The sequence below is a fragment of the Gobio gobio genome (genome assembly GCF_949357685.1).
Source record: "Gobio gobio genome assembly, chromosome: 13".
Lineage (NCBI taxonomy): Eukaryota > Metazoa > Chordata > Actinopteri > Cypriniformes > Gobionidae > Gobio > Gobio gobio.
This window is the reverse complement of record NC_137106.1, coordinates 21,928,861-21,955,639: the sequence shown is the minus strand read 5'-3', so window position 1 is coordinate 21,955,639 and position 26,779 is coordinate 21,928,861. Positions and strand designations below refer to the sequence as shown.

The 26,779-nt window shown below is 39.4% G+C and overlaps 2 protein-coding genes across 3 annotated transcripts in view; one reads left to right on the top strand and one right to left on the bottom strand.

The window, feature by feature from the left end:
• Nucleotides 1–3,304: 3,304 nt before the first annotated feature.
• Nucleotides 3,305–26,779, bottom strand: part of tmem229b (transmembrane protein 229B) — a 108,663-nt gene continuing 85,188 nt past the window's right edge. For both annotated transcript variants that reach the window (XR_013817767.1, XR_013817770.1), the window contains one exon: nt 3,305–5,084. The gene's annotated coding sequence lies outside the window, so the exon portion shown is untranslated. The remainder of the gene's footprint in view (nt 5,085–26,779) is intronic.
• Nucleotides 12,265–17,405, top strand: zfp36l1a (zinc finger protein 36, C3H type-like 1a). Its single transcript, XM_079833249.1, has 2 exons — nt 12,265–12,435; nt 13,954–17,405. Exons 1-2 carry the CDS (start codon nt 12,379–12,381, stop codon nt 15,016–15,018), a joined length of 1,122 nt encoding a protein of 373 aa, XP_079689375.1. The 5' UTR covers nt 12,265–12,378; the 3' UTR covers nt 15,019–17,405.

The following is a 26,779-nucleotide window of genomic DNA, read 5'->3' as shown; positions in this document are numbered from 1 at the left end:
GAGTGGTTAAAGTGAGCAGTATTTATGAGGGGGTGGCAATTTGTGGGTAAGTGGAATACAGTGCCAATGTACAGTGTGTGTGTGTGTGGGGGGGGGGGGGGGGGGGGAGTGAGAGTGATGACGCATGAAAACGTGCATGTCAGATGGAGACAGTTAACTGTGGGGTGTACAAATGAAAGTAAGTGGGAGAAAGAGGAATTTGTGGGGTATAGAAGCGAAAGTGACCAAAATCGTGAGGAGTTTATGGTCGTGCGTGAGAGCGAATGAAATGGAAAACGATGCACATGTTGTGTATTTGGGTCAATGACATGACGCTTATATTTTTGTCATGATCTATTACGTTTGTCAAAATTACATTACAAAGTAATTTGTACAGACAATTACTTGAATAAATACTCAAATTAAAACTCATTTCGATTTTTTTATGGGGCATAAAATAAAAAATAAAAATACGGGGTTAGACATCTAACCGTCCAGATATTGTAATTTGACTTGGCACAAGTAGTTAGAACTTTTCCATTATTTTATTAAAAGTGTCAAATCAATGTCAATGTGGTGTAACCAACATGCAGACAATTATTTTGTTGGCATATGACAAGAAACCCATACAACTGGAAATAATCTTTGAGAGAGGACCACTATTGACCTTAATGACTGTGTCAAGTGTAGTAAAAAATATAATTTGTAATCTTTTCATTTAAAGGTAAATGATTAGGCTAGCTCAAGCCAAATGGATTAACCATAAGAAAGCTTCATGATTTAGTGGTGAAAAACTTTAGACATTCTACTAACTATAAGTCACTTTGCAACTGTATGTCAACTAATTTTCATTAGAGTATTAGTAGAATGTCTGCTTAATATCTGCTAATACTATATTTTGATGGTCCCTTAACAGACATTCTACTGACTTTAAGTAACTTTGCAACTGCATGCCAACTTATTCTACTAACCCTTACCCAATAGCCTACTACAGTCTACTAATAATTTAATGAGAGTTAGTTGACATACAGTTGCAAAGTTACTTATAGTATGTTTAAAGTGGACCACTGAAATAAAGTGAAATCAAACATTTAAAAAAAAATTTACTTGACGTTCACACCATTTGACACTTAAGTAATCTGGGATCTCCTTATTTGTCATTGACCTATTTACATCAAAGATGTGCCTTGCTTCATGTGAACTGTGAAGGACAGAGGAGAACAGATCAGCACAGAACAAAGTTTTCGAGGCCTGCTTCACAAACCCTTGAGTAACCACTGAAACAGTAAACATAAGCGCTCCATGTTACCCATGGAGGAAAACCTAACCTCAAACTTCAATACAGACTAGCATTTTTCACTTTGCAGCACAGCCATGTTTACACCACATTAAAATTACCTCATGATAATTACAATGTGCTTTGAGTGTCTCATTTTTGCGGCTGTTTTGCTTCATGTACTTCTTTATTTGTTCGGGGACTGTTTGGAGACCTCGACAGAATCCACACGATTCCCACTGCATGAGACGGTGTGGAAGGGGAAGCTAATCCTCACCCTGTCATCTCCCCGAAGACCTCTGTAGATCCACTTCCAGATGTTTCCTGTATTGTCACTCACTTCTTCTTATATGAGGGCCAAAAGGCTTTAACGTGAAGTTTACATTGTCTGAAATATCTTCTCTTCGGCTTTTGAAGCTCATCACTGTGGAAAACATCATAATTAGGGTCTTTTCACCCATTAGTAGCATTGGTTTACATTGTACATCAGCCCATTACGTTCTGTTTGGCTAATAAAAGCCGAAGCTTTCTTGGCTTTGGACTGGGTCTTGCATCTGTCTCCTCTTCACGAGATGTGGAAGAATGCATATTTTTGTGTGTGAGCGAACAGTTCTCGCAATCAGAGGCAGGCATTCAAAAAACAAAGCAATGAAATTTGTCATCTTTTTAAAAGGCCGCTTTCATAAGAAGCTCAAGGCCAAATCCTCTCTTGAAAGCAGGAAAATCTTGATTCCAAATTAGTTTAACAAGCCTTTTCCTGTTTTATCAGAGCTTGTTCGCTTTTAACACATGCTATTGTAATCATTCTATTTTTAAGGGTGGTTTGAGGGGCAGGCCAGTACTGGTGGGCGAAAGTCCTATCACAGTCTGTTAGATACCATGTATCAGATTTCATAAACAAGCAGGGAACATTTTTATCAATCATTCCATTAAAGCGGGAGAGCGGCACACTCGTATTCACTTGAAAGTTTCTTTGTGTTGGAGGCCAAAACATTTGCCGGGCGCCATGCTTGATAGTATTTCATCTGTAATGACCACATCTTTTACACAAATGACTCAGAAAATAAAGCTACAAATCTCTCTTTCTGGATGTTTGTCCCCTGTTCCGATACTTTGTCCCAGATGACAAAAAAGTTATTTGTACATCTAAGGTGATAAACACAATGATGCACAAGAAAAGATCAATATTATTTCATTTCAACATACCTTTGAGCTATCATTGTTCTGCACCAGTAGGTTGGCACAATAGCTCCTCACAGGAAGGGAGATGGAGATAAGGGCCTTCGCATTAGTCAGCTTCATCACTGCATGCAATACAAGTCAGATCAGAAAGAATTAAGTTAACCATTTTAATCTCCAACTATTTATTTTGTGACATGATTCATTTGTCTACAGCTGTGTGTGTGGGTTGGGGGGGTGTAATCTGATACTGGAAGTTATGTCTAAGGTTCTGCTAGCTATTGCTGGAGTCACTGCTAAGAATAAGAACATGTGAGAAAGTACTAAAAGCAGGAGTGAACAATTTCCACTTTTTGTATGATTTTCTTTGCGCAAACTTGCCAGTGTGGGAGGTAAATACACCGGCCTGATTGCATCTGCACCAAGCTTGTAGCCATAGATCAAACCAAGTCTAAAGGTCAATGTTTAAAAACGTACACGTGGGAGCAGAACATGCCTGTCTTGCACTTATGACACATTTTAAGAATAGAACACGTGTTACCTGGTGGAGAGAATAGCAACGCACTTCTGATGCTGCCTTGTAACGCTAGGCCCAAATGTGATCTTGCTGCAATGACCTCCAGTAGACTGACTTAAGCCTATTAATGTAATAATTACTTGCTGACATAATATTTGGTCGCTGTATAGTATGTAACTGTAATATCATTTTTGCAACTCTTTAATAAAACTCTTTAAACTAAGCATAACTTTACTGTTTTTAAACCTGCTTTGTATTGTTACACTCCCGGTATTATATGTAAATGAACAATGTTTACTTTTTCTCTGTTACCTGGACCAAGAAATTCCCGATAACCTTTTTAATTTTTTATTCAGTGGTGGAAACAAGCTTCCATAATAGGCAGACAAGTTTTATTGAAAGCCCATTTTTCCAGCGGTGAAGTACCCTTTTAATATAGCAGTTAGTAAAAAGCCATTTTAATATAACAGTTAGCAAAACTACTCTTTGAAACGGCAGTTAGCAGAAAATTGTTTTAGTTAGCAGTTACTGAAAAGACATCTTAATATAACAGTTAGCGAAAAGGCATTGTGATACAGCAGTTAGCTATTAACAAAAAGACTTCTAATATAACAGTTGATTGTTAGTGAAAAGACATTTTATTATACCAGTTAATGAAACAACTTATTAATATAGCAGAACAACAGTTAGAGAACAGACTTTTTAGTTAAGCAGTTAGCAGTCGACGAAAGGACTTTTTAATAAAGCAGTTAGCAAAAAGATTTTGACAGTTAACAGTTAACAGACATTTTAATATCAGATTTCTGTAAGTGAAAAAAACATTTTAATATAGCAGTTGATGAAAAGACTTCGAAAAACTGTTAGCGAATTGACATTTGTTAAAAAGTTGTGGTATGTGAATCTATAATAAAGTAATACATAAGACTTTGCCCATATATTGTCCAATATGGATCTTATTTAAAAGTGCTTGAGGGGCGTAACGTTACTGTGGTTAGGTCCTTAAACAAACGACTTGCTCTGTGAGCATCTATTTAGTGCGAAACGAAAACACGCACTTTGACTAACTTGTAATCTAACTTTTGTGATTACTGAAAAACTGTTGAAACATATATATACTTATATGTAAAAATGGACTTTTAAGAGCTCCCCACCCTTTTGTTTTGACTTACTTCAGGGGTTCAAGCCTTAATTACGGGGGTAAGACCCCCCAATCCCGTCCTAAATTAGCACCCTGGCTTGAGAGAAACAGTTGTTTAGTTGATGAAGCCAGTTGCAGAGAATCACTGGGCTGAACTTATCAAGGTCTCATTGTTCCCGGAAACATCACTGTAGGCCATGCATGTTCAGACCGAAGCCAAGCTGTTTCATGTCAAGAGAAGGTGCATTATTGAGATCACATATTAAATGTATTAATAGCCTTTTCCCTCTCCAGTGGGAATTGTTTTCATTTGGAAACCATTTAGTTAGCTTTTTTCATTATTTCCTCAGTCCCACATTGGTTGGAGGATGATGAAGGCCGGGTGGTGGTCAAACACAGAGCCAGATACGTCAGCGCAAAGTCAAGAGAGCAGGTCCATTTGCCAGCTCTGGGTGGGTTCGTTGAGAGATTCGTCAAGAGGGTCATGGTTCAAACAGGGCAGCTGTGCACTGGGAAAATATCTGTACTCTATTTGAGAGTAAAGGGGAAAAGCTTGGAGAGGACATGGAGTCGCTCGCAGGCACATTTGGAGTGACTCAAATGTTTGGTGAATGCATTCTAACTTGAAGAGGATGGGGACAGGGGCTCATAAAGTGCAGATTCTGGGAAAGCCATTTGACTTTACTGGATTTCACATAGCACATAAGCACACAAGGCAAACAAACTGCAAACCAACACGGTTTAACACGCACCAAAAGAGTTTCCATACTCCATGTCACACAATAGGATGCAGAATGAGCTGACAAAACAGTGTGGGCTGCCATGTGGGACTGGACCTCGAGAAAGACTGAGGTTGAGGGGTTGTATATACAAGCGTGGATACGCCAGCAATATCCACCGTGGACACAGAGTTTGGGGCGTAATTGGTTCCAGTTTCTTTTTGACAAAGACTCACTTTTCTTCTTCCCCTTTCTTCACACAAACAGACAGACAGCCTGAAACAGAAAAACATACTGATTTACCAAGCAAAACACACAAGGATAAACAGAGATAAAAGTAGAATGGCAGTTTACAGACAGTATTTGTAGTCTTTGTCATGTAAGGTTCTGTGGAGAGCATGATGAGTTTGTTCTAGACACAACTGCGGGCTAAAAACACTCCATTTTAATGCAGAACGGCATACGGAACAAACTGATTTCCCTCAGGATTGTACCCAGCTGCACCTCAGATCTTTGACATGGAGAGAGACAAAGGAGTATGAATCCAACACATCTTTCCATAACAGAGAAATTTATATCATCTTCTAATGGGGAAAAGGTGTGTGGCGTAAATTTGGAGATACTCGAATGATCTTTCTTTCTGTTGACTTAAGCAGATGTCTCAAAATCTGTAGAAAGAATAAAGCATCTAAAACAGCTCTAGAAAGTTAGTTTCCATTACATTGAATGTGGTAATAAAGAGTTGGCTGTCACGTGATGAACGAATGACTTGGACCTGAAGGGAGGTGTCAGTAAAATTATCCAAACTTCCCATCACTATTGCCTACAATGAATGTCAATGTGACCCATTAAAAGAAAAAAAAAACATTCTTAAAAATATCTTTTTTGTGCGTGTTCTGCAGAAGAAAGAATTTAATACAGATTTGGAACAACCTGATGGTGATTAAATAATGACAACATTTTCCTTTTGGGATGAACCATTCCTTCAATGTGATATAAAATACAGAAAAGGGTTTAGTGGCCTCTGAATTTGATAATATAAGTCTTAAACCTTGAGTCTATTGAGAAAGACTATGATTAATGTACAGAAAAATAAACTAGTAGCATATATCCAACCATATCTTGTTGACATGAGACTTACTTCAACTCTCAGCTGCAATATCCTTTCATCAAACAATCCTCCCACGTAAAACTTTAAAGTCTTTGCTTTAAAGACAGAAAACTGAAAGGACATGTTACTCTTTCATCAAGCATTACATTAAAACCCCACTATTTTATTGGATGGATGGCAGCCAGAGACCAACTTTTCTAGAATATGATTGAAAACATTCGTGAAATCAAAATGAGAGGTCAAGAAAGCATTGATCTTATATGGCAAGTTGGCACACGCCAACCCTGAAAACTCTCCCCTGGGAGAATGCTGAGGAAAGGATTTGCTGTGCTGCGGTTGCCCAACCACGGCCCACATACCTTTAATGTTGCTCACAAGAGCTTTCTCCACCTCTACTTAATCATTACTACAAGGAACGGACTGTAGAGGTATGCCATTACAGCAGAGCAAAAAGAAAATCCCTGTTTTGTCTCCATGATCTTCAAGTTAAACTATGAGGTCTTTCCTCTTGCAGCTTGATAGTTTGGAGACACCTGAACTTTTATACGAGGAACAAAATGGAGAGCTGCATGCAACTTTGTTGACCACACTGTTTTACTGCTGTCTGAAAGTGTCAATTATCCCTACATGCCCATGAGTAGATTGTGAGATGCCGCATAGGAGCATGGCCTCAAATATACCCTCTCTAGCGAACATAATTGATACAAATGTGCAAGTTTGGAGCACAAGTACAGGTTTAGGTGCTGAACTCTTGAGTAGATTGTGGATAACAATAATTAGAGTGGAGAGCAGTTTTGGAAAGACACGTTCAGACAGACTTAGGTCGGCAAAGCGGCAATCTGCTGCTCGTACAAACATAATGTCATAGTGAGACTCTGGTTTAGTGCACTGGTCATATTTTGTCATGTTCCTTAAAAGAAGTTAAATAATGTAATCTGACCAAATATAGCCTCTAAATGTCAAAAATAATAAAATCTAAAAAAGGCAAACATCCTCTATATGACAACTGGAGCTAATCCAGTTGGTTTCCACCCTTGCTTCCTCTGTCCAACGTTTTGTGACACAATCGACAATGTGAGTCATCAACGATTTACAGTGAAATGAACCAAATTTTAATGTTAAATGTCTTTACGCATAATTATTATTATTAAGGATAATTCGATTAGACAAAGGCTTAAGGTTAGGGATTTGTATTACATAAGTATTAAACTTATGCCATTTTGTGCTATAAATATTAATGACACCTCAAATGATGCAGCTTGAGGAGGATGGGTAAAAAAATTATGCCTTAAATTAAATAAGTAAAAAACAAATCCGTAAAAATACTGGCATGACATTTCCGTTAACCCTAACACAGAATTCAAAATACAGGTAAAACACCTGTAAAAAAATTAATACGGAAAATTCTGTTAAGTTATTACAGTCCATTGTGCCCTATTTTTACAGATTTATTTTAGAGTGTACAACTTGGATATTCAAGTCATTTCAACTTAAATAACATTAAACTGACTTAAAAACATAAGATACATTTTTTATAACTTATTAAAAAAGGGTGAAAATTGCTTAATACTTATTTTGATGAGGTAAAGCAATGTAAAAACATATGTTGTCATAACTTATTGATCATAATATATATATATATATTACATATTTTTGCTAAAAATGCTATAATTTTTCCTGCTGGACAATAACCCAAGCAAAAAATCCTATAGTGTAACCAGTTTTTCTATTATGACATTAGATTTATTTTAATCTTGATTAAGTGCTGGATATGATTTTCATAAGACAAAAAAATAAAATAAATTAAACTAAATCTAATATCCCAATAAGAATAGTCTCAGACTCAGACGTTACGCCCACAGACTGTTAGCTGAACGTCGGAGGCATTTGGCACACTTATCTGGAAACACTTCAGGAGTTTCGAAGTCGTCATATGATTGGTTGAACTCTACAGGATGTGTGTTGCGTTCTTTAAAGGTTCGCCTAAAATAAATGCTGTGTCGACAAACTCCCTCGTGGAAGAAGAATGCTTGTGTTTACAACTGTGACAATGAGCATGGAATTTCAAAAGTATGTGAACTTCACGACTCCATTGTTGCAGTAAACTTGCACAACATTCTTGAATTAATCATTTATAGATGCACGCCGGGACGCGGAACAAAGCGAACTGTGTTTGGTTGCTTTACATATCAGTCAAATGTCCTTTTGGGCTGTCCTTGACCAATGAAAGCTGCGATATAGTCCCGACCTTCTGCCATCAGTCTGAAGGTCTGGCTATGCAAGACTACAATAACAATAACTGGCCTACCTTATTTTGAAATGTGGAAGTAAGCTGTTTTTTCTGAATGCGAAAGACTTCTGTTTCACATTAGTAATTTTGGGGACATTTCTGCCATGTTCTGTGGCACTTTTGCATCGAGCCCCCATTCATTTCTGACCCTGGATCCAAGCCATATCTAGGCACCCTGGGGTTGGCTCTTTTGACCAGAGAGCAACCACTTAGTAACCACTCAGAACACCCAGCCCCTTAACAATAGATTTTAATAATCTAGTTTCAATTAATGATTTCACGATCATTAACATATAGCATTGATTCAATTTTTTCCGCTGTTTATGATCATCCACTTCTTACAGTAATTCATAAATACTGTACAGGATTGCATTACACTGGAACAACCAATTCAAAAATGTTTTTTAACATTATTACACAGTACACAAAACATTAACTTTAACCACATGCTGTGTTTCAGAGAAACCAGAACACAAAAAAAGTTGCATATAACATGAACTAAACAAGTAAAAAATGCATTTTCTTTCCAACTCGCATGCTTCCCATTTGTGAGCAAGATTTTGCTCAAGAATGTATGTAGAAGCAGAAACAGTACTTTTCCTATGTGAAGCGATTTCTCATTTCTCAAGAGTGACTTCACTTTCGGCCTTGTTTGTTGTCCGGCCCGGCACTGGACACATGGGCCATGTAACTCTAGTCCAGTTGTGACCACACAGGAGAGGTTCTGTGCGGAGGGGGTCGTCTCCAGAATGGAGACAGATGGATGGAGGGCAGTTCTCACACAGAGAATGGCCTCCACTGTTCCCTGGCTGGCCGCAGCTCACAAAGATCATTGATTTTGACCACGTTGAGTGAAGGGCTCGCTAATATCTCATTTCAGCACCGTCCTCAGCATGACCATGACACCTGTTCGGAGGTCAGGTCTAAAGAACACCTCGACTGCGGGAATCCGATCACATCCCAGGCTTTTTATTTCGGATTATTGGAGGTCAACAAAATTTTACATGTTCAGAGAAAAGATGGGGTTCATTCTTGAAAATGGATATCATACTATCACCATGTTGTCAGTGTAGAGCAGTTCAAGGTTACAAATGCACTTTTGTGCCAAAATGGTACCCGAAGTGACAAAATTTATTTATTATATATAATTAAATATATCACAGAATTATGTGTATTATTTACAATTATATTTAGTTATCACTACTTTTTTAATTTTATATATAAAATGATTGGTAATGGTAACATAAATATTTAAAATGTATTATTTAATATTTAAATACATACACATATTGAATTATATATTATTTGTACAATTATTTGATACATTATATTATTTAATTTAATAATTTGATTTAGGCTAATTGATCTATTTAACATAAATGGATGAAACTGTGTTTTTACAGGATTGGATAACAATATACGTCATGTCATTGTACCAAAGAGTAATCTGAAATAAACATTAAAAAGTTAATTTTGGACACAGGGTCAGTTAAATGATGATAGTGATAATGAATGTTTCTGACCCTGCTCAATATGAATGACTCAGTTTGGGGAGTCCACCCTTCCTCATGATCAACAGGATGGGGAACCTGGTCAGAGAGGAAACTGACCTGACATTTCACATGATAAACTTAAGACAGGAAATTCTGTTTCAATAATCATATTTCCATCGCTTTACTATTTCCTGTCTTCAAACCCTGACACTTTCCCCCAACTACATTTACCTTTGCTCCAGTGTCCTATTTCCTTTGTTCCAACTCGACAAAAAGAGAAAAAAGGAAGTAAACAAAGGGATAAGCAGTGGGTTTTAATAGCATAATAGCTAACAGCTAATCTTTAAGCTAGAGGACTAATGATATTCCTATATTGTAGGGGTCAAAGAGAAGGCCATATAAACCTCACTTGTTTATATTTTATAAACAGCAATCTTTCCAGAATCACTTTCAATCATGAAACTGACAATCACGATTGAAAGTGATGCTGGAAAGATGCCTGCTGTTTAGTATATAACTTATGGGGCATTGTATAAAAGGAGAGAGTGCAACAGCTACTTTGTAGAGGAGTTGCATGGGAACAACATGACTGGAGAAAGCTAGCGGTGTACCACTTACGATACTGTGGCCAAACTTTTATGGACAATTAATTTTTTTTTTTCAATTGTGCTTAGCCTTTAAAACACTAGCCTTGAGTAGAAAAAAAGATAAGTGGGACACCAGATTCTGAGTTACAGGAAAAGGCCCCCTCAAGTAAACATATCTCAAATGAAAGAAAAATATATCCGTCTGAGGGATAGTAAGTCTGTCAGCTGTGGACGATGAAATAAAAAACTTGAAATCTCTCTCCAGTTATCAGCTCAGTTGTACCAGTAGGGCGGTTACCAAAGCACATAAGTGACGCTTGGAATCTCACAAGTTCCCCCTAAATACCTAGAGATTAGACTGTAAAGTAATATTGCAAGAGATAATTAATTCCTTACCTCTTACTACCATCTCAAACTCTTTCCCTTTCTCTGTTCAACAAACTACAGGAGAACCAAGGAAAGAAATGTCTATAAAACACAGATTGAAATTAAGTGCTCCCTCTACAGGCCAACAGACCACACTGCGCAAACACTCTAAATGCACACAGTCACAATAATTATAAATAAAAAACAAAACAATTATGGAATAATAACTGGAGATAAAATGTATTCTTAAACTTAACTTTTCTTATCCAAACTCAGGATACAATCCAGATCATCAAAGTATTGATACATTTGTTGGAAACACTTTGAAATGTAATCCCCACTATTCCTGTCAACCTTCAGTTGTGTCTCTCTTGCACCCCGGAGGGAGATTACTCTGCACCACAGATCTTGTTAAACTTGTTTTAAAAAGCAAACTCATATTTTTAAATTGAATTAATGTGCAGAGCAAGCAAGTTCCTCGCATCTCGCCTACAGTCCTCGTGTTAAACGCACTAATAAAGTGTGGTGAAAAAAGGCCTTTAGAAAAACTTCCACCTCTGGCTGAGAGGAGGTGGAGAGGAGTTGGATGTTATGACCCCGTCCTCCCCTCCCTGTTTTCCTCCGCCCCGCATAGCCCAGGGCAATGTAGCGTTGTAGCAAACATCCCCAGTCAATCTGCCCCCCTCCTCCAACCTTTCTGAAAAACTTTTGTCCTAAGTTCTGCTGTTCTTCCTCAGCTGTAACACAAATACAGAATGACTCAGTGTAGATAGAGTGCGGTTCTTGCCCTGTCATGGTTTGCTGAGGTGGGCTGTGGGAGGGGGTCTGCCCTGAGCAGTGTGCATTTTGAAGTGGTCTCAAAGCAGCACTACATCTATTTAATTTTCTATAAACTCTTTAGCTCTATTTTATATTATCGTTTTTAATGTAAAAGAAACTAACATAGCCTACATGACCCCCGCCGTCCTGATGTGAAAAATGTAACACTTGCAAGTAGCCTAACACTTTCCAATGTAGCCTACTTCAATTGGACCAACAAAAAATAAAATGGTTAAAATGAAATTCATGAACAAAATGTTTTCTATCAATGCTACATTTTAGTAATGCACAACTCTCTTTGCACTTGCGATTAATTTACTCAGTTTAGTAATACGTTGTAGATTATGCCTTCACGTGCTATGGGAAATTTGATAATTCCGACTTCTGAAGTCATGATTACGAGCTCATTGCATTAAAGTTTCAAAATGTGAGGGCGTTCATGTGCAATTTTTACCTAGGAAACTCGTATTTACAATAACTCCGAGAGCACGTGAAGGCAGCATTGATTCGTATGTGCATCAAGTACTAAAACAGAGTTCCAGACGTTGAAATAGCTCGTTACAGAAATCTAGGCAAAATAAACAGTGTCTAACAATAAAGTTTCAAACACAAAAAACAAAAACAGCACAAGAGCTCTAGCAAACTTTTAAACCGCGTTGAACTTCTGGTGGAGAGAGAAGTAAAAACTTGTGGAGAGGAAAAAAAAGAGCATGAGAGAAACGCCCATATGCCGCGACGTGTCGTGGCCCCTCCTGCATTTGGGTTAAAAGGAAATGCTTCGAGAGGACCAAGACAGAGGGGGTTTCTTATAGGGCAACACAAGTTTACACCACCAGAACCTAGCTTGTTATAATTTAAAGTATCCGATTCCTCTCGCTGTGTTTGATTTATCCTCGATTGGAAGATGACCACAGCCGTGGTGTCGCCTTTCTTTGACTTTAGCGAAGTGATCAACAACAAGGTATGAAAAAAAGTTTCAGCTGGATCAGTTTGTGTTGTGGAATGTGGACGACCAGACTTACTTTCTAAGTTTAAATGGACGATTTTTAGTCGTTTTAAGTAACAGCAAACAACAATGACTACATTACAACTGCTTTTGCCACACTGAAGTCATCTTTCAAGCTTAAAATGTAGCAATGAGCGAGACTTAAATGCGTAACGTTACTAGCTTGCAGCCAGTAAAGTTCCCTGTTTAGGTTGTTCTGTAGAAATGGCTGTGATTTTTATTTTTATTTTATTATTTATTTATTTTTACAACATGTGGGTAGTTGATGCATAATTTACTCAAGATTAAAAGTTTATGAATGTTAAGGGAAAGTCTTGAGACTGCTTGCAATTAATGTGTACTTTATCACCATCACTATCACTCTTAGTGCCAATAGTTCATTCAAAATGGTCACGCAGTGTGTAAACTGTATTATTCAATAAGCTAACTTAATTTTAATTGAGAGACTACATGCATCTCAATTGAAAAATTAACTCCTTTGTCATAGTATAACACATTACACCTCAGTGTACACGTCAACTTCCCACAAGTATCAACTATACCCATGTATCTTATAGCTTGGCTTCCTTTTGAACTGTTTATTAACTGAAAATTGGAGAAACCGGTTTCACGGCCTGCTAAATAAGAATATATTCAAACCTGACGACAATTTGTTTTGAATGACCTGTTTGGGTGTAAACTTGAATGGTGTATGAATCTGTGCAAAGTTAGGGCCGTCCCATGATTTCATTGAATTAAACTTTGACTGAGAGGAGTGCCTTAGAAAACCAGTGAGTCAAGCTGGTGAGCTGATCTGAGATATGCGCTTATTTCAGTGGTTAACCTATAATAACTACAGTCGGACATCATTTATTAGTGGAGTTGATGTGTTTTAGTGTATATCTCCTTCCAGATGGTTGCTGCACGATCCAAACTCTTTAAATTATTTTATTCATTGTTTTTTTTCATGAAACATGGTGGCTAGATTAGTGTAGTGAAAAATATAACCTCAAAACATACAAATATTACAAATCAATGAGACTTTCTATGATGTAAGCAAATATTAAAGCTTTAGGGGGGAACAAAAGTTTAAGACTGTTTATGACCCTGTGTTTAGTAATTCGTTTATTCTGTGTAGTAAAGAGATATTTTCTCATGGGAAGAAAAAAAATGCTAGTTTGTAGGAATTTCAGACATGACATTGATCTTGTTAATGTTGTCAGACATTCTCAATGTCTGCAGATGGACCTAGTCTCACATTTGATACTGTATGAGATGTTAGGTTTTTAATCGTATCAGACACACGCAGCAGTCTTTGCTTTTCTAAAGCAGTCAAGCGTTCCCTTAGTGGGCATCAAGCCAAACTAGCTATTGTTTAGGCCTGCATTTACTCATGGTTTTAACACGAAGCCAGTGCAAAACAGTTAAGCCACGTTGTGGCTTTCAAAAACTGAATTCAATGTCGTCATTTTTCTTTTTTGTCTCCTCTTGTAGAACAAAATGCTGAACTACAGTAACAACATCCTCAGTGCTCCGCACCCTGTCTCTATCCCTTGCACGGGGGCAAATCTGCACATCTCCAACCCCACTGGGTGCCTGCTGGACAGGAAGGCTGTGGGGACACCCTCCACTGGGGTTTACCAGCGCCGGCACTCTATCACTTCGGCTAGCACCAAACTCAACCAAAACCAGTTCTTGAACATTGCTAAGGCAGATCCTTCCCTGCTCGGCTCAGGGACAGGAACCACCAACAGCAGCAACAAAGAGAACCGTCTTCGAGACCGCTCTTTCTCAGAGACGGGGGATCGCCTTCTACAGAAGTGTTCGGGCCCTGGTGGCCCCAACAGCCAGGTCAACTCGAGCCGTTACAAGACGGAGTTATGCAGGCCATTCGAGGAGAACGGTGCCTGCAAGTACGGTGACAAGTGCCAGTTTGCCCATGGCATTCATGAGTTGCGCAGCCTAAGCCGCCATCCCAAGTACAAGACGGAGCTCTGCCGCACATTCCACACCATCGGCTTTTGCCCCTACGGCCCGCGATGCCACTTCATCCACAATGCAGAGGAGCGCCGCGGACCTCCTCCAACCCCATCCCCCCTTTCGGCCTCCAACAAGATGGAGAGGCCACGGCTGCAACACAGCTACAGCTTTGCGGGGTTCCCCAGCTCTGGAGGCTTGAGGGACAGCCCCACCTCTGTCACCCCTCCACCTATATTTCCTCCTGACGATCTGCCCGAGTGGCCTAGCAGCAACCCCTTCACGTATTCCAGCCAGGAGCTGGCAAACCTCTTTAGCCCCAGCCTGGGAAGTGCACCTTTGTCCTGCTCTGACCCCTCCACCCAGGCACCATCTTCCCCAACGACAACCCCTTACTACTTCAGGGCCATGTCAGAGTCTCCCCAACTCTACGAGTCTCCATCCAGTCAGCCAGACTCGCTTTCTGACCAAGAGGGCTACCAAAGCAGCTCAAGCGGAAGTCTGAGTGGCTCTGAATCTCCCATCCTTGATACCACCCGCCGACTGCCCATCTTCAGCAGGCTTTCCATCTCCGATGACTAAAGCACACTGAGCCAGACCCCATTCCCCTTTCCACTGCATGTAGCAGTCTTGGGCAGAGAGGAGGAGACGCTAGCACTCCCTCTACCTCTCGCCATTTCTCCGGCCCCCTAGAAGCCGTAGACCTCCCTCCATGTATCACCTCTGCTCTGAAACCGATGCAGTGAATTAAGGGATCTTTCTCTTTTTGAGTACTCTTTTTAACCAGAACAAGCTAAAACTCTCCCAGCCTCGAGATCCTTCTGTTTTCTGGGCCTCATCTCGCAGGGCCCCTGCTATGTTCTTGGTGTGACTGTGCCAAACACGCAGAGTAGGAAGTGGATTAGCGAAATGCTAATCGTGAGAGGTATGAGACCGTTGTGCCAGGTGCCACAGCTGCAGTCAAGTGTAGCAGAGCCAGTGGCACGGTTAAGGGAGAGATCTGTGCCCTCCCCCCCCCCCCCTCACAAATTACCACTCTTCTCAAGGACACTCTTTCATAACTAACTAAAGTTCACAAGTGTCATGCTTAGACCTTTCACAGCTGTCTTTGTAGACCGGCTTTAAAGCGAAAAGAGGAAAAGAATATGAAAAAGACAAGTGCCTGGGGTTAAGTGTTGGGGTGAATGGACCACTGTTTCTTTTATCTTTAATATTTTTTCTTTTCGTTCCTTGTGGCCTAATTATGTAGCTCTTGTTTTGAGTGTGTGCTCTCCCTCCCTTGAAATCGCAGATTACACCAGTCTGCTGGAAGGACTTCTCTCATAAGGTTTGAATGAGAATGGAGCTCTGGAATACTTCAGGCACATTCAAATGTTCAATCAGGTGCTATGTGCTCCATGTCTCGCTTACAGCCAGCACAAAACCCTGAGATGTCTCCGCTCAAAATTGAACAATTCCTTACTATTTTTTGTTGTTGTTGTTGTTGTTATTGTTAGTGCCCCTTCTTCCCATTAGTTGCTGGTTACTTAACGTTTTGTTGGGAAGGGAATCTTGTTATTAAACCTTAGAGACAAACTCTTTCTTCTGTACCCCCTCAAAACGCCACCTTCCCTCGGTCCAATCGGCAAACAGAGGGGGAATTCCATCATTCCCAAGGTGCAGTTAACTTTTGCAGCTTCACTTTAGTTCTTCATGCATGTTTTCCCCCATAGATTCTGCTCAGATGAGCACTTTGTAATTTCGACATATTTCCACCTTTTTGATTTTTTTTATGGTCATTGTTTATTATTATGGTTATATTATTGTTATTGTTTGAAAACCTTTCAGAACAGAAGGTTTTGCTTGTCACTGCTTATTTAACTTATCAAAAACATATTTATTGGTGATCATATGCATTTTTTTGTTTGTATTTATCTTGATAATGAAACGATAGAATATATTTTCTTTTATGTTAAATTATGATCTTCTGTATTAATCTTAAGATTGTGAAGACTTGTCAGCTTTCTTTTTTCACAGTTTAATATATTGTACTACAATGACTTTTGTTGGCAACTACACTTAAATGAAACTTAATTTAAAGCAAAAAAAGCAAAAGCAAAAAAATCCTCTGCATTTTGATTTATTTATTGTAGATGTTTTGTCATTCCCTTTTCCCAAATATTTGACTGCAAAATCAGTACTACCATACGATCATTCCTAGATAATAAACTCGCATGAGCATCAGCTCAGTTATTTTTAAAAAGAAAGGGAAAAATATACTTTCCACTTTCACACCCTGAACATTTATTATGCTGGTGAAAAATCATTTCTTAAGCACCAAATATTGCATTTTTGTTGTGACTTAGATTACAAATCCAGTTTACTGAATGCCTGAGCCTGGTGATAGATATGATATATGGAACAAATTAACACAATATTTTATTTCAGATAAACCAGTTGAGTCAAGATGCAGGAGTTTTGTGGCCTTAAAACATAAGCACCACATTTTAAATACCACCATGAAGTGCTCTTTTATTGTTTATATTGTTCGTTACAAAGGTTTAAAGATGTTGCAGGTAATAAACCTCCAGTGTTAAAGCAGTTTATTCGGTTATGGTGGTTGTGGATATGATGAATTGCAGGCAATAATTGTGACCTAATGGGTGGAAGTTCTGAAGCTTCCAGCCTATATGTAAAGTGCCTCTTTACACATTCCATAAGCAAGCATTCTTTGCCTTAAATAAAGCAGGGGTGCTATTTTTTTATGACTTATTGCTTGTATCCTTAGTGGTTTAAGCAATGATTGTCCAAGTTGGTTAACAGTATAGACACAAAGAAAGTATCTGAAGAGTTGAATGTATTTTTTTTTCACATTAACAGCTATTGCTGTTCACTACAGTAATTCCTATGAGTTTATATAAGATTGATTTCTCTTTTGTAATGACTGATTGCAGTTAAAACCAATAAAAACCCATATTTTTGAAAACTTATTATCTGGGGTATCATTTCATGCAGTATTCATCTTGTGGGGGATGCTAGGAGATGGACGACTTGGAGCAAGGAAAATTAAACCTGTCCTGCTGTCAAATTCGATTTAAATTTAAATAACCAATAATATCAATGATCGTTATAATGTGTGTTTATAAGCCAGGGTAGATGTTTTGGCTGCGCATGCAACCAAAATGTCTTGAGAATATCTCGTTCCAGGCTTGACTAAATCATACTTTGCGTTATACAACATTAGGAAGATTAGACCCTTCCTATCAGAGTAAGCCACACAACTCCTGGTCCAAGCTCTTGTTCTCTCCAGACTGGACTACTGTAATGCTCTTTTAGCAGGCCTTCTGGCATGCACTGTCAAACCCTTGCAACTGATCCAGAATGCAGTGGCGAGGGTGGTCTTCAACGAGTCGAATAAAGCGCACGTCACGCCTCTCTTCATCCGTTTGCACTGGCTGCCAATAACCTCTCGCATCAATTTCAAGGCACTCGTGCTCGCCTACAAAGCAACCACAGGCACTGCACCAATATACCTAAACTCGCTTGTTCACACTTACGCACCCTCCAGAAGCTTGCGTTCTGCAAGTGAATGATGCATCGTGGTACCATCCCAAAGAGGCACAAAATCACTCTCACTGACCTTTTCCTGGACCGTTCCCACCTGGTGGAATGACCTGCCTATCTCAATTCGAGCAGCGGAGTCTGTAGCCATTTTCAAAAAACATCTAAAGACACACCTTTTTCAGCAGCACCTGACCAATTAAGACTAGCACTTAACTATTCTGTTCATTTTTCTGTTTATTTGTTATTTTTTTTAAATGTATGTGTACTGCGCTAGATTGGAGACTAGTTACAGCACTTGCATGCTGTTGCCCCTTGTTTGTCTGATTGCTTCTATTGCTCTCTCATCTGCTAAATGATTAAATGTAAATTTTCTTGCGACTTGACCTCTAAAAAGGAGAGAACACAAACTGTTTAGGTTAGGACAGCAATTTTCACAGAACCCCAATTCTGGATCATTGTGGCTTTCCATTTTGACCCATGGTTGACTGTCATGAGGGAGTTCCTATGAAGAGTACGACCATTGGTAGTTCATTGGTAGAGGATTGATGGAGTACTGACCTGACTGTGGTCAAACTCCATTACACAGGGAAATCTGCTTTCCTGGTTTCTGCTGGAATGGTGATGAATTGGGTGAGACTGGAGGAGAGATCTCAGAAGTCAAAGCATGACACGTTACATCAGGGCAACCGTTAGAGCCTGGCCGTTATGTAACTTTGTCCTCAAACAGATTAAGTTAACTGAAAACCCCCTGATAACACGTACAGTTGCTTTGACATCAGATCTCACAAATTTAGGGGGGATTGCTAGTTTATTGTTTCCTTATCTTAAGTCAATGGCAACTTTTTTTGTCAAAATTTTTACAAACTATATTACAAAAAAATTATAAATGAGGATGTCAGAGGTGTTGGAGCCTCTTTATTCCACTTCTCTACATATACATTTGAACATATTTGAACACTTAAGTCAGACTTGTATACTAAAATGAAGTTAAAAAATATTTTAATTCCATTGCATGAGATAACAAAATATAGAACCAAGTGGCATTTATGGTAGCACATGCAGACGTAAGCAAAACATTTCACAAAATTATGTTTTATTAACAAAGTTAGGGAGGAGCACGATAATTCAGATAATCAACCCAATCGTGAAAGGAGGCATATACAGTATATAGAGCCAACTTACCACTGTTTCAGAACAGTTTTTCCAGCATCCCTCCTCGACCCCAACTCATCACTCTTGATTATTCCTATCCCACTGGGACTAGCACTGGGTTCGGCCCAAATTCCAAACTCTGTGCCCTCGCCTCATATAGCACGCCAAATACGCATATTTTATACTGACAATCTGATTATATGTAAGTATGAACTCGTGAAAATAGTTCAAACTTCAAACTTCAGTGTTTCACGAGTTCACACTTACAAATAATCAGGTAGAGTAAAGTAGTATGCGTATTTGGTGTGCTGTCAGAGGAGAGGGCTCAGAGCTCGGTATTTAGGCCCAAACCCAGAGTACTCCCCACATATTTCTGGTTTGGAAAGTAACCAGGTGATTGTGAGGAGACGGGGTGGTGGAGGGATGCCGAAAACTGTCGAGGAACATAGGCGAGTCGACTGCGTGTATATATATATATATATATATATATATATATATATATATATATAGGCCTCCACTCATGCTGATTGGCTAGACATGTTGATTACTGATTGCTGACTGCTGGTTGCAATGACGTGTTCCTTCCAAACTTTGTTAATAAAACATCATTAAATGTCCATAATGAACTACATCTGTGGTTATTCTGCTAGGACACCTGTGTAAACTGTTGGGAATTTATATACATGTTTATAAATGCCACTTGATTACTTTCTTATCTAATGCAATGACATTCATACATTTAAGTGTGGCTAAGGTGTCCAAATACTTTCTGTAGCCTACATAAATACTGATCACATCTAGTGAAGCAGGGCTCAATACATTTTTAACTTGCTTGCACCCAAGTCTGCCTTTTACAACAAAATAGCACACAAATATGTTCCTTGTTGCTATTTCCATTGTGAATGTGATGGAAAGAACTTCACCAGTTGCTTGGTATGTTCTGTCAGGTATATCTATATAAAGAAACCATCAACCTCCCCGTCTTTCCTTCACTGCACTCACAATCTCCACCCTCGTGAGTGAGGCCACATCCTGCAGCACTTGTAAAATGTGCCTGTAAACATATAGGTACTCTATGAGTTCTCGTCATAAACAGGAAGCAGCACTCTGTTTCGCTTGCAGTGCGGCTGGAGAGAGAGAACAAGGGTACGGCCCGGAAAGCTTCATGTGTGGCTTCTGTCGCAGACTGTTGCTGTTAAACCTGAGGCTGTGTATCAGGGTTGAGTAACACTCCCAGACTTTCTAATTCCTCTATCAGGAAGTCCTGGAATGGATTGCTATTTTTTAGCAGAGCAAACAGGCAAAAATGTGCTAATTCGGAATTTGTTCTGTATCACTAGCAACAGCTGAGCATGTGTTTGTGAACATGTGTGTGTGTGTGTGTATGTGTGTGTGTGTGTGTGTAGCTAGCACAAGTGGAAGGCCAGGGTCAGTGATAGCAGATTGAAGAGTAACTTGTTTTCTATAAGGTAAGGGGTTCCATGTGAATAATTTTACTTGCGAGCCATTACACTGAGACATTTTACCTATCAAAACATGTCTAACATATAGTGTATTTCTGTATCAATAGTATTATTGTAAAGCTGTTTGTGTCATACACAAATTTTCCAGGGCCCTGTAGTAACGCAACTGGTTTCAGATTACAACAAAAACACCTGAAGGCAGTAATTATCATAGCAAAAAGCTAAAACCACTCAGAACACCTTAGAAACTGAAGAGATGCTTTGTCAACCTCAGATAAACCCCTAGAATTGTGATAATGTTTCGCACAAACCACCCACCCCCCCCCCCCTCCCTCATTTATTTGTATGTATTTTATAAACAGCTTGTCCCATTTCAGCTCAATTATGACAATTGGAAGGTCGACCCATAGTCATTCCATTACATGATTGTGAATACATGTGAAGTTTAAAAACTTAGTCAAGAACTCACACCCAGGAACTTAAGGAACGTCTCCCCCCGACTACTGATTCTGAAGTCGACCAGTTATACAATCCTCTAGTCATGAATATTAACCTTGCCCCCCTGGCTGTTTCCATAGCCCATCACATGGTTTCTTTTACCTCTGCAGAGCAACCCCTTGACTTACACAAAGAGCAGAAGAGTTGACAGAAAAGGGTGTTAGGAAGAAAAGAGCTTGAAAAATATGCGGTTTGGAAAGATTTCAACATGAAGGTGAGCTGGTAGTGGAACCAGGTGCAAAGGAAAGTGTGGTTGTGACTGCACCCAGCCGCCGCGTTCTATTTGCAGCATTTCTCTGGCTGCTGAAACAGCACAATGTAGCATAAAGTAGACCAAGTTAGATAGCTGAAACTGAGCTACTTAACCCTGTCATATCTCTGATCTGTAATCTGTGCGTACTGTTTGGATTGGATCTTAGTGTAGGACTTTGGGAGGGTTGAGAAGAAGGCAACAGACAAACTGCACTCTCTGCTATGTAAATACTGCAGCTTTCACTGAAGGATGGAAAAGACATAGTAGATGTCAGATGTGATACTGGCGGACAAATGCTAAGGCTGATATGCAACTCTATGACCAAAAAAGGCAGACATATCAATAAGCGAGCCATAAGCTTAAGGGGTTTTTGCTAAAGTGTTTTTGTTTTTGTTTTCATTTTGCATGTGTGAGCGTGAGGCTGCATATCTTAACACATTATTTTAAATTGCTATCAAAAGCCTCAAAGTACAGTGAGGGGAATACATATCAAATTGTTTGATGTTGCTTTTGACATTTTAAGGATGTGAGAGTAATGACGCACAATGTGTCTGAAGCTCCAAACCACCTTTCTTTCATGTCCTTCCTGCCTCGCATGTTCTCAAACCAGTTTAGACCCTGAATAATTATTGTCAAGCAACATCAGGCCTTGATTGTTTTCTCTCTGAGAACCCACACATTCAATCTTTGACTTTGCTGAATCTGATTGAAAGCAGATTTTAGTTGTGCTGGGTGATCCATATTGACTGAAAGTCAATTTGATGTTATTCAACTCCAGTGAGAGTTGGTGATGCGAGGCGCATGTGAGCGACAAGACCGCTGTAATGTAAATGTGATGTAATGTGGGGGCGACCACTGGACAGTGGGCATGACATGATCTGCAGCCATCCCCTCTATTAATTAAATGTGAATAAACCATAACAGGGGAAAGAGACAGGTTGGGACGTGGTCTTAAAGGTCAAGACGGTGGGTGGCTGGAAACCTGGTCTATCTGTATGAGCATGTGTAGGTGAAGGTGACAATGACAGAGTGAGTGAGGACACTGAGACCTTCATGCCAGACTAAAACTGTAACTGAATATTACCAAAGTTTCATGATCCAACAAGAATCTGGAATCTTCATCAGAAAGTTCTAACATTACCCGTGTAAATGAAATTGAAAGGGATAATTTAGGGAGTCATTTACATTTCATACAAGTTACAGATTCCAGACAATATTTTGGGTATAATATTTTTTGTCAAAACATTTAAGAAACATTTCACCAGCAGTCATCAACAAACTTTGTTTCAGGCTGCTATCTGTCTCCTGAGGGCAACGAAACCATTCAACTCACACTCAGGCTCCAACATGTCAGGCAAGAGTACGGGAGACCAATAATCTGCTTATCTTCAGGTAGAACCTTAAGTAAATGCCTGAGGGGAAATATTGCTTTTGCTCCGTTCACACACTCAAACACATCCCATGTACTTCTTATCAATTGCGGGACCTTGAGTAAGCACTAAGAAATGACATGCTCAGATAACCTGCTTTCTCAAAATAATCCACGATAACATTGTTGTAAAAGACAGACAAATGAATAACTGATAGGAGCCTTATCTTATGACTGGTTCAAAATGAGTCATCTGTCTGCTAAGGGTACTATAAAAAAAAAAATTAAAAGGAAACATGAATGAGATATAACTGATATATGGAACAGTCAATGTTGAGATGTTCAATTTGTGGTTTTCAGAGGTGATTTGGATTATTAAGATTCTCACGTTTCACTAAAACTTCATCTGGCAAGATACTGACAACTGACATGAATGAGAAAGCACATGTAGACCAAAATGATACATGCATGGACACACACACTCACACACCCCAAGCCGGAGGTAAAAACTGCTCCTTTATCATTCAGAACCTATCATCAGAAAAAAACCTACCTAACCTGAGATTGCATTGGTAAATCTCCCCACAAATTCTCAGAGGCAATGTTCCAACAAGATTAGGGCCAAATGAAACCAGTCGGGCCTGTTCCTTCCATCCCCCTGTCCTCCGGGCATGCTCACTTGCTCAGACAAAGTGCGCACACAAACACAAACGTTCTCACCTTGACATAAACACATGTACAACAAACCTTAAAATCGCTCCAACACACGGCAATACAAAGTATTAGCCTAGCAACACAGAGAGCATACCCTGTGTCATAGGTGATGGGACTCAGAAATGTTGCAATGAAGGGATGTGGAAACTCTAATAAAGGTCATGTTTCAAAAATAAAGTTTGGGCAACCACAGAAAATTCTTTACCTACTTTATAGAACCACTGCACAACCTTCTTTCGATGCATGCTACGGAAGCAGTTGAGGAACCAGTCACTAGATTAACACCTTCAGATGATAGGGTTTTCGCACCCACAACTGCTGGTGGAAATTCACATATTCTTGACCCTTTGAGCACAGACAAATAAAGGAGGGCTGAGACAAGTTGCTATTTTTGACCGTAAATGAGATCTGGGATGGACAAAAGCAGTGAGCATGCAAAACGTGATCAAAGTATTTATTTTATCAGTTTACTTTTCACAAACTAAACAGGAACCCTCTTCTACTGTGTATAGTTTTACATACAGGTTTAAATTTACTGACATGATTTTTAATGTACATGATTCGACTTTACACACTGAAGACCACCCTACAACTAATTTAAGGGTATTTCATTATGGTCACATTGACCACTGTTTGATGTAAAAGTGTGGGTGTTTTGTTAGTGAACACCTATGTTCACAGCTGTACGTGTGCACTAAGACATGCTGTCACGCTCCTGTGGAGGCAAACACAGGGTGAGGATGGCGTGTTCTATTGTTTAAAAGAGAAGAGCTGTTTTTAAGGCCACTGAAGTGAGGAGACTGAGGAGGTCAGAGGAAGAACGGCACAATGAAACTCAGAGAGCTCTGTAAATCACTGCTTAAATGATCCACCACCTGTTTGTGTGTGTGTGTGTGTGTGTGTGTGTGTGTGTGTCTACTCTCCTCAATCATCCAGCCAGTTTTAAGACACTCTGCATTTTAACCTGCATGACACCATAGCTCTGTTCCGAAACACAGAAGTTTAGGCATTAAACATGCACTTTACCACAGCTGTTCTAAACATTAGGATAAATTGTTTTAGCTAGAAGACAATCCCAGAATATTCATGACATTTAAATCCATTAAGAAAATATCAATAATGGCTTGTTTCCACTGAGTGGTATGGTACAGTACAGTACAGTACAGTACGGTGTGCAATTATTTTAATTGTCAGGAGTTGTGAATGGTAACAAAATATCGAACCGTACCGTACCACCTTTTTGGGACCCTTCCATTGGGGTACATAGCACAGTAGTCCGGTACCTACAAGGTGGAACTAGACTCATTGCAGAACGTTGATTGGCTGACAGAGAATCATCACTTGTGCATGTTACAAAGGGAATAATAACACAAGAGGCCACATTTTTTAATATACAGTTGAAACACAATACCGTTGCAACAATGTTTTTTTGTCTTGTGACACACAGCCACATGCCGAGAAGCAAGAACAAGATCTGCTGTATGTCCTCCATTGTTGTTTACTGTGTCGCTTTCTTCTTCGTGCGAGAATTATGTTGATCACTACTTTCCGGCATATACCACGCCTATCAAGTAATGGGACACCCTGTGGCCTAGTGGACTCATCAGACATGTGTACGTGGCCATATTAAGATGACAAGACTGCAAGTGCACAGGAAGTGTGCCATTTGGAGAAGGGCCACACAGTACATACTTAGACATATGGCTGTGTTAATGCTCTAATAGCACTAACAGATACATAGAACCAATCCACTGAAGAACCTATAATGTAACATCAACCATATAATTTAATATGGTCAAATATGGTTCTTTATAAGAAGATGATTCTCTGTTGAACCTAATGTGCTGCAAAGAGCCACTGAAGAAACTAAGAATGTTGATGCACACACCATGTACCATACTGCACATTCACAGGGAAATGCAAGTGGGCTCCAGGTGTTGGGAACTTTTTCATGTGCACTCATACATATGAAATTACAATATCAATGGGAAAATATGAATTACAACCCACTCGTTTTATGGCGTTTTCCAGGAACAGACACAATTGAAAGACCTGGATTGAGGGTGGAGAGAAGGTAGAGATTTTTGGGAAGGAGACTTGGGCTAAGAAGTTTGCTTACTTGGGCAAAATCTCTGCACAATTTTCAGGGCCACGTCAACTTCCTGTGTCCGTGCTGTGAGCTGGGGTTGTCTCCTTATGCTGACAAGAGAACCATCATGGTTAAATCTTTATAACTATGGTTTTCAACACCCACTGAATAAATTATTAGAGATGGTCTTTAATTGATAAACCTCTTCTCCCATTGCTTCACATTTCTTACTTGCCCTTTCTCCAAAGAGTTATGAAGGGGCAAGAGATTCTCTGGAAAGCACAAATGAGTTTTACTTCATAAACTGATTTTCCAGAAAGAAAAAAATCTATTCCTAATCCATTCCTCTCTGCCTAAGAAAGTCAAACTCAGTTGTCTCCAGAAAGGCTGTGCCCCTTTTCATAGGCTTACAAAGTGAGCTTTGTTTGTATGCCGAATATAGAGATGTGTGTGGATTAACCTAAACAGATCCTTAGACAGTGTTACATCATAACTTCTGGATGTTGCTTAACTTGCTTACCCATAGCCAGTGAGCTCAGTGGAACATACAAGCAGTTCCCGGACTGAGCGCCATCATTTGATTACTTCCCTTCAGCCCTGTATTTAGCTTGGTTTAATTTGGACCATTGTCTGGCTCTTCTCGTTTGTCCTGTTAACTTTCATCCATGTAGTTTCCCATGTAGTTTCCCAGTGTGCACCATGAGGAACCAATTTTTTGGATGACCTATAGGTTGACCTTGTGACCTATAGGTTGTTTGGTACCCAGAAGACTTCGGTCATCCCCTACTTTGAGGTCAAGGTGAATTCTGTAAAATGGGCATTCAATGGAAATGTCTGTTCCTTTTTTGAACCTCAAATCACAAAAACAAGACATACAAATACCTTAAAAGTCCCATGATGAACTTTTGACAGTGGTCACTTTTTGTAAAAGCTCACCTCAAGTGTTTTTTCAGCTTATTGAAAAGAGGAAGAAAGGGGAAAAAGTGACCACAAATAAAAGTACAGAATTCAAATCTACCCAGTGTGATACCTAAGTCAAAATATATTTCTATAGTCAATGTTTAGTTGTTGTTGTTGTTGTTGTTGTTGTTTTTTATTTTTATTTTATTTATTCATCTGAAAGGTGACTGTTGAGTAGGTCTGGACAGAATAAGACCATGGACATCAACAGGTCTGGATGATTGAGTCTACATTGGGTGGTAAAGGTGGGCCTCCCTCTGGGCGCCAGGCGGCTGGGGAATATCTGATATGGGCAGGGAGGG

Bases quoted from the DNA above. Each gene is read 5' to 3' on its own strand.
- zfp36l1a (XM_079833249.1), top strand. From the start codon at position 12,379: ATGACCACAGCCGTGGTGTCGCCTTTCTTTGACTTTAGCGAAGTGATC. The intron at 12,436-13,953 runs GTATGAAAAAAA...CTCCTCTTGTAG, and splicing joins GCGAAGTGATCAACAACAAG to AACAAAATGCTGAACTACAG.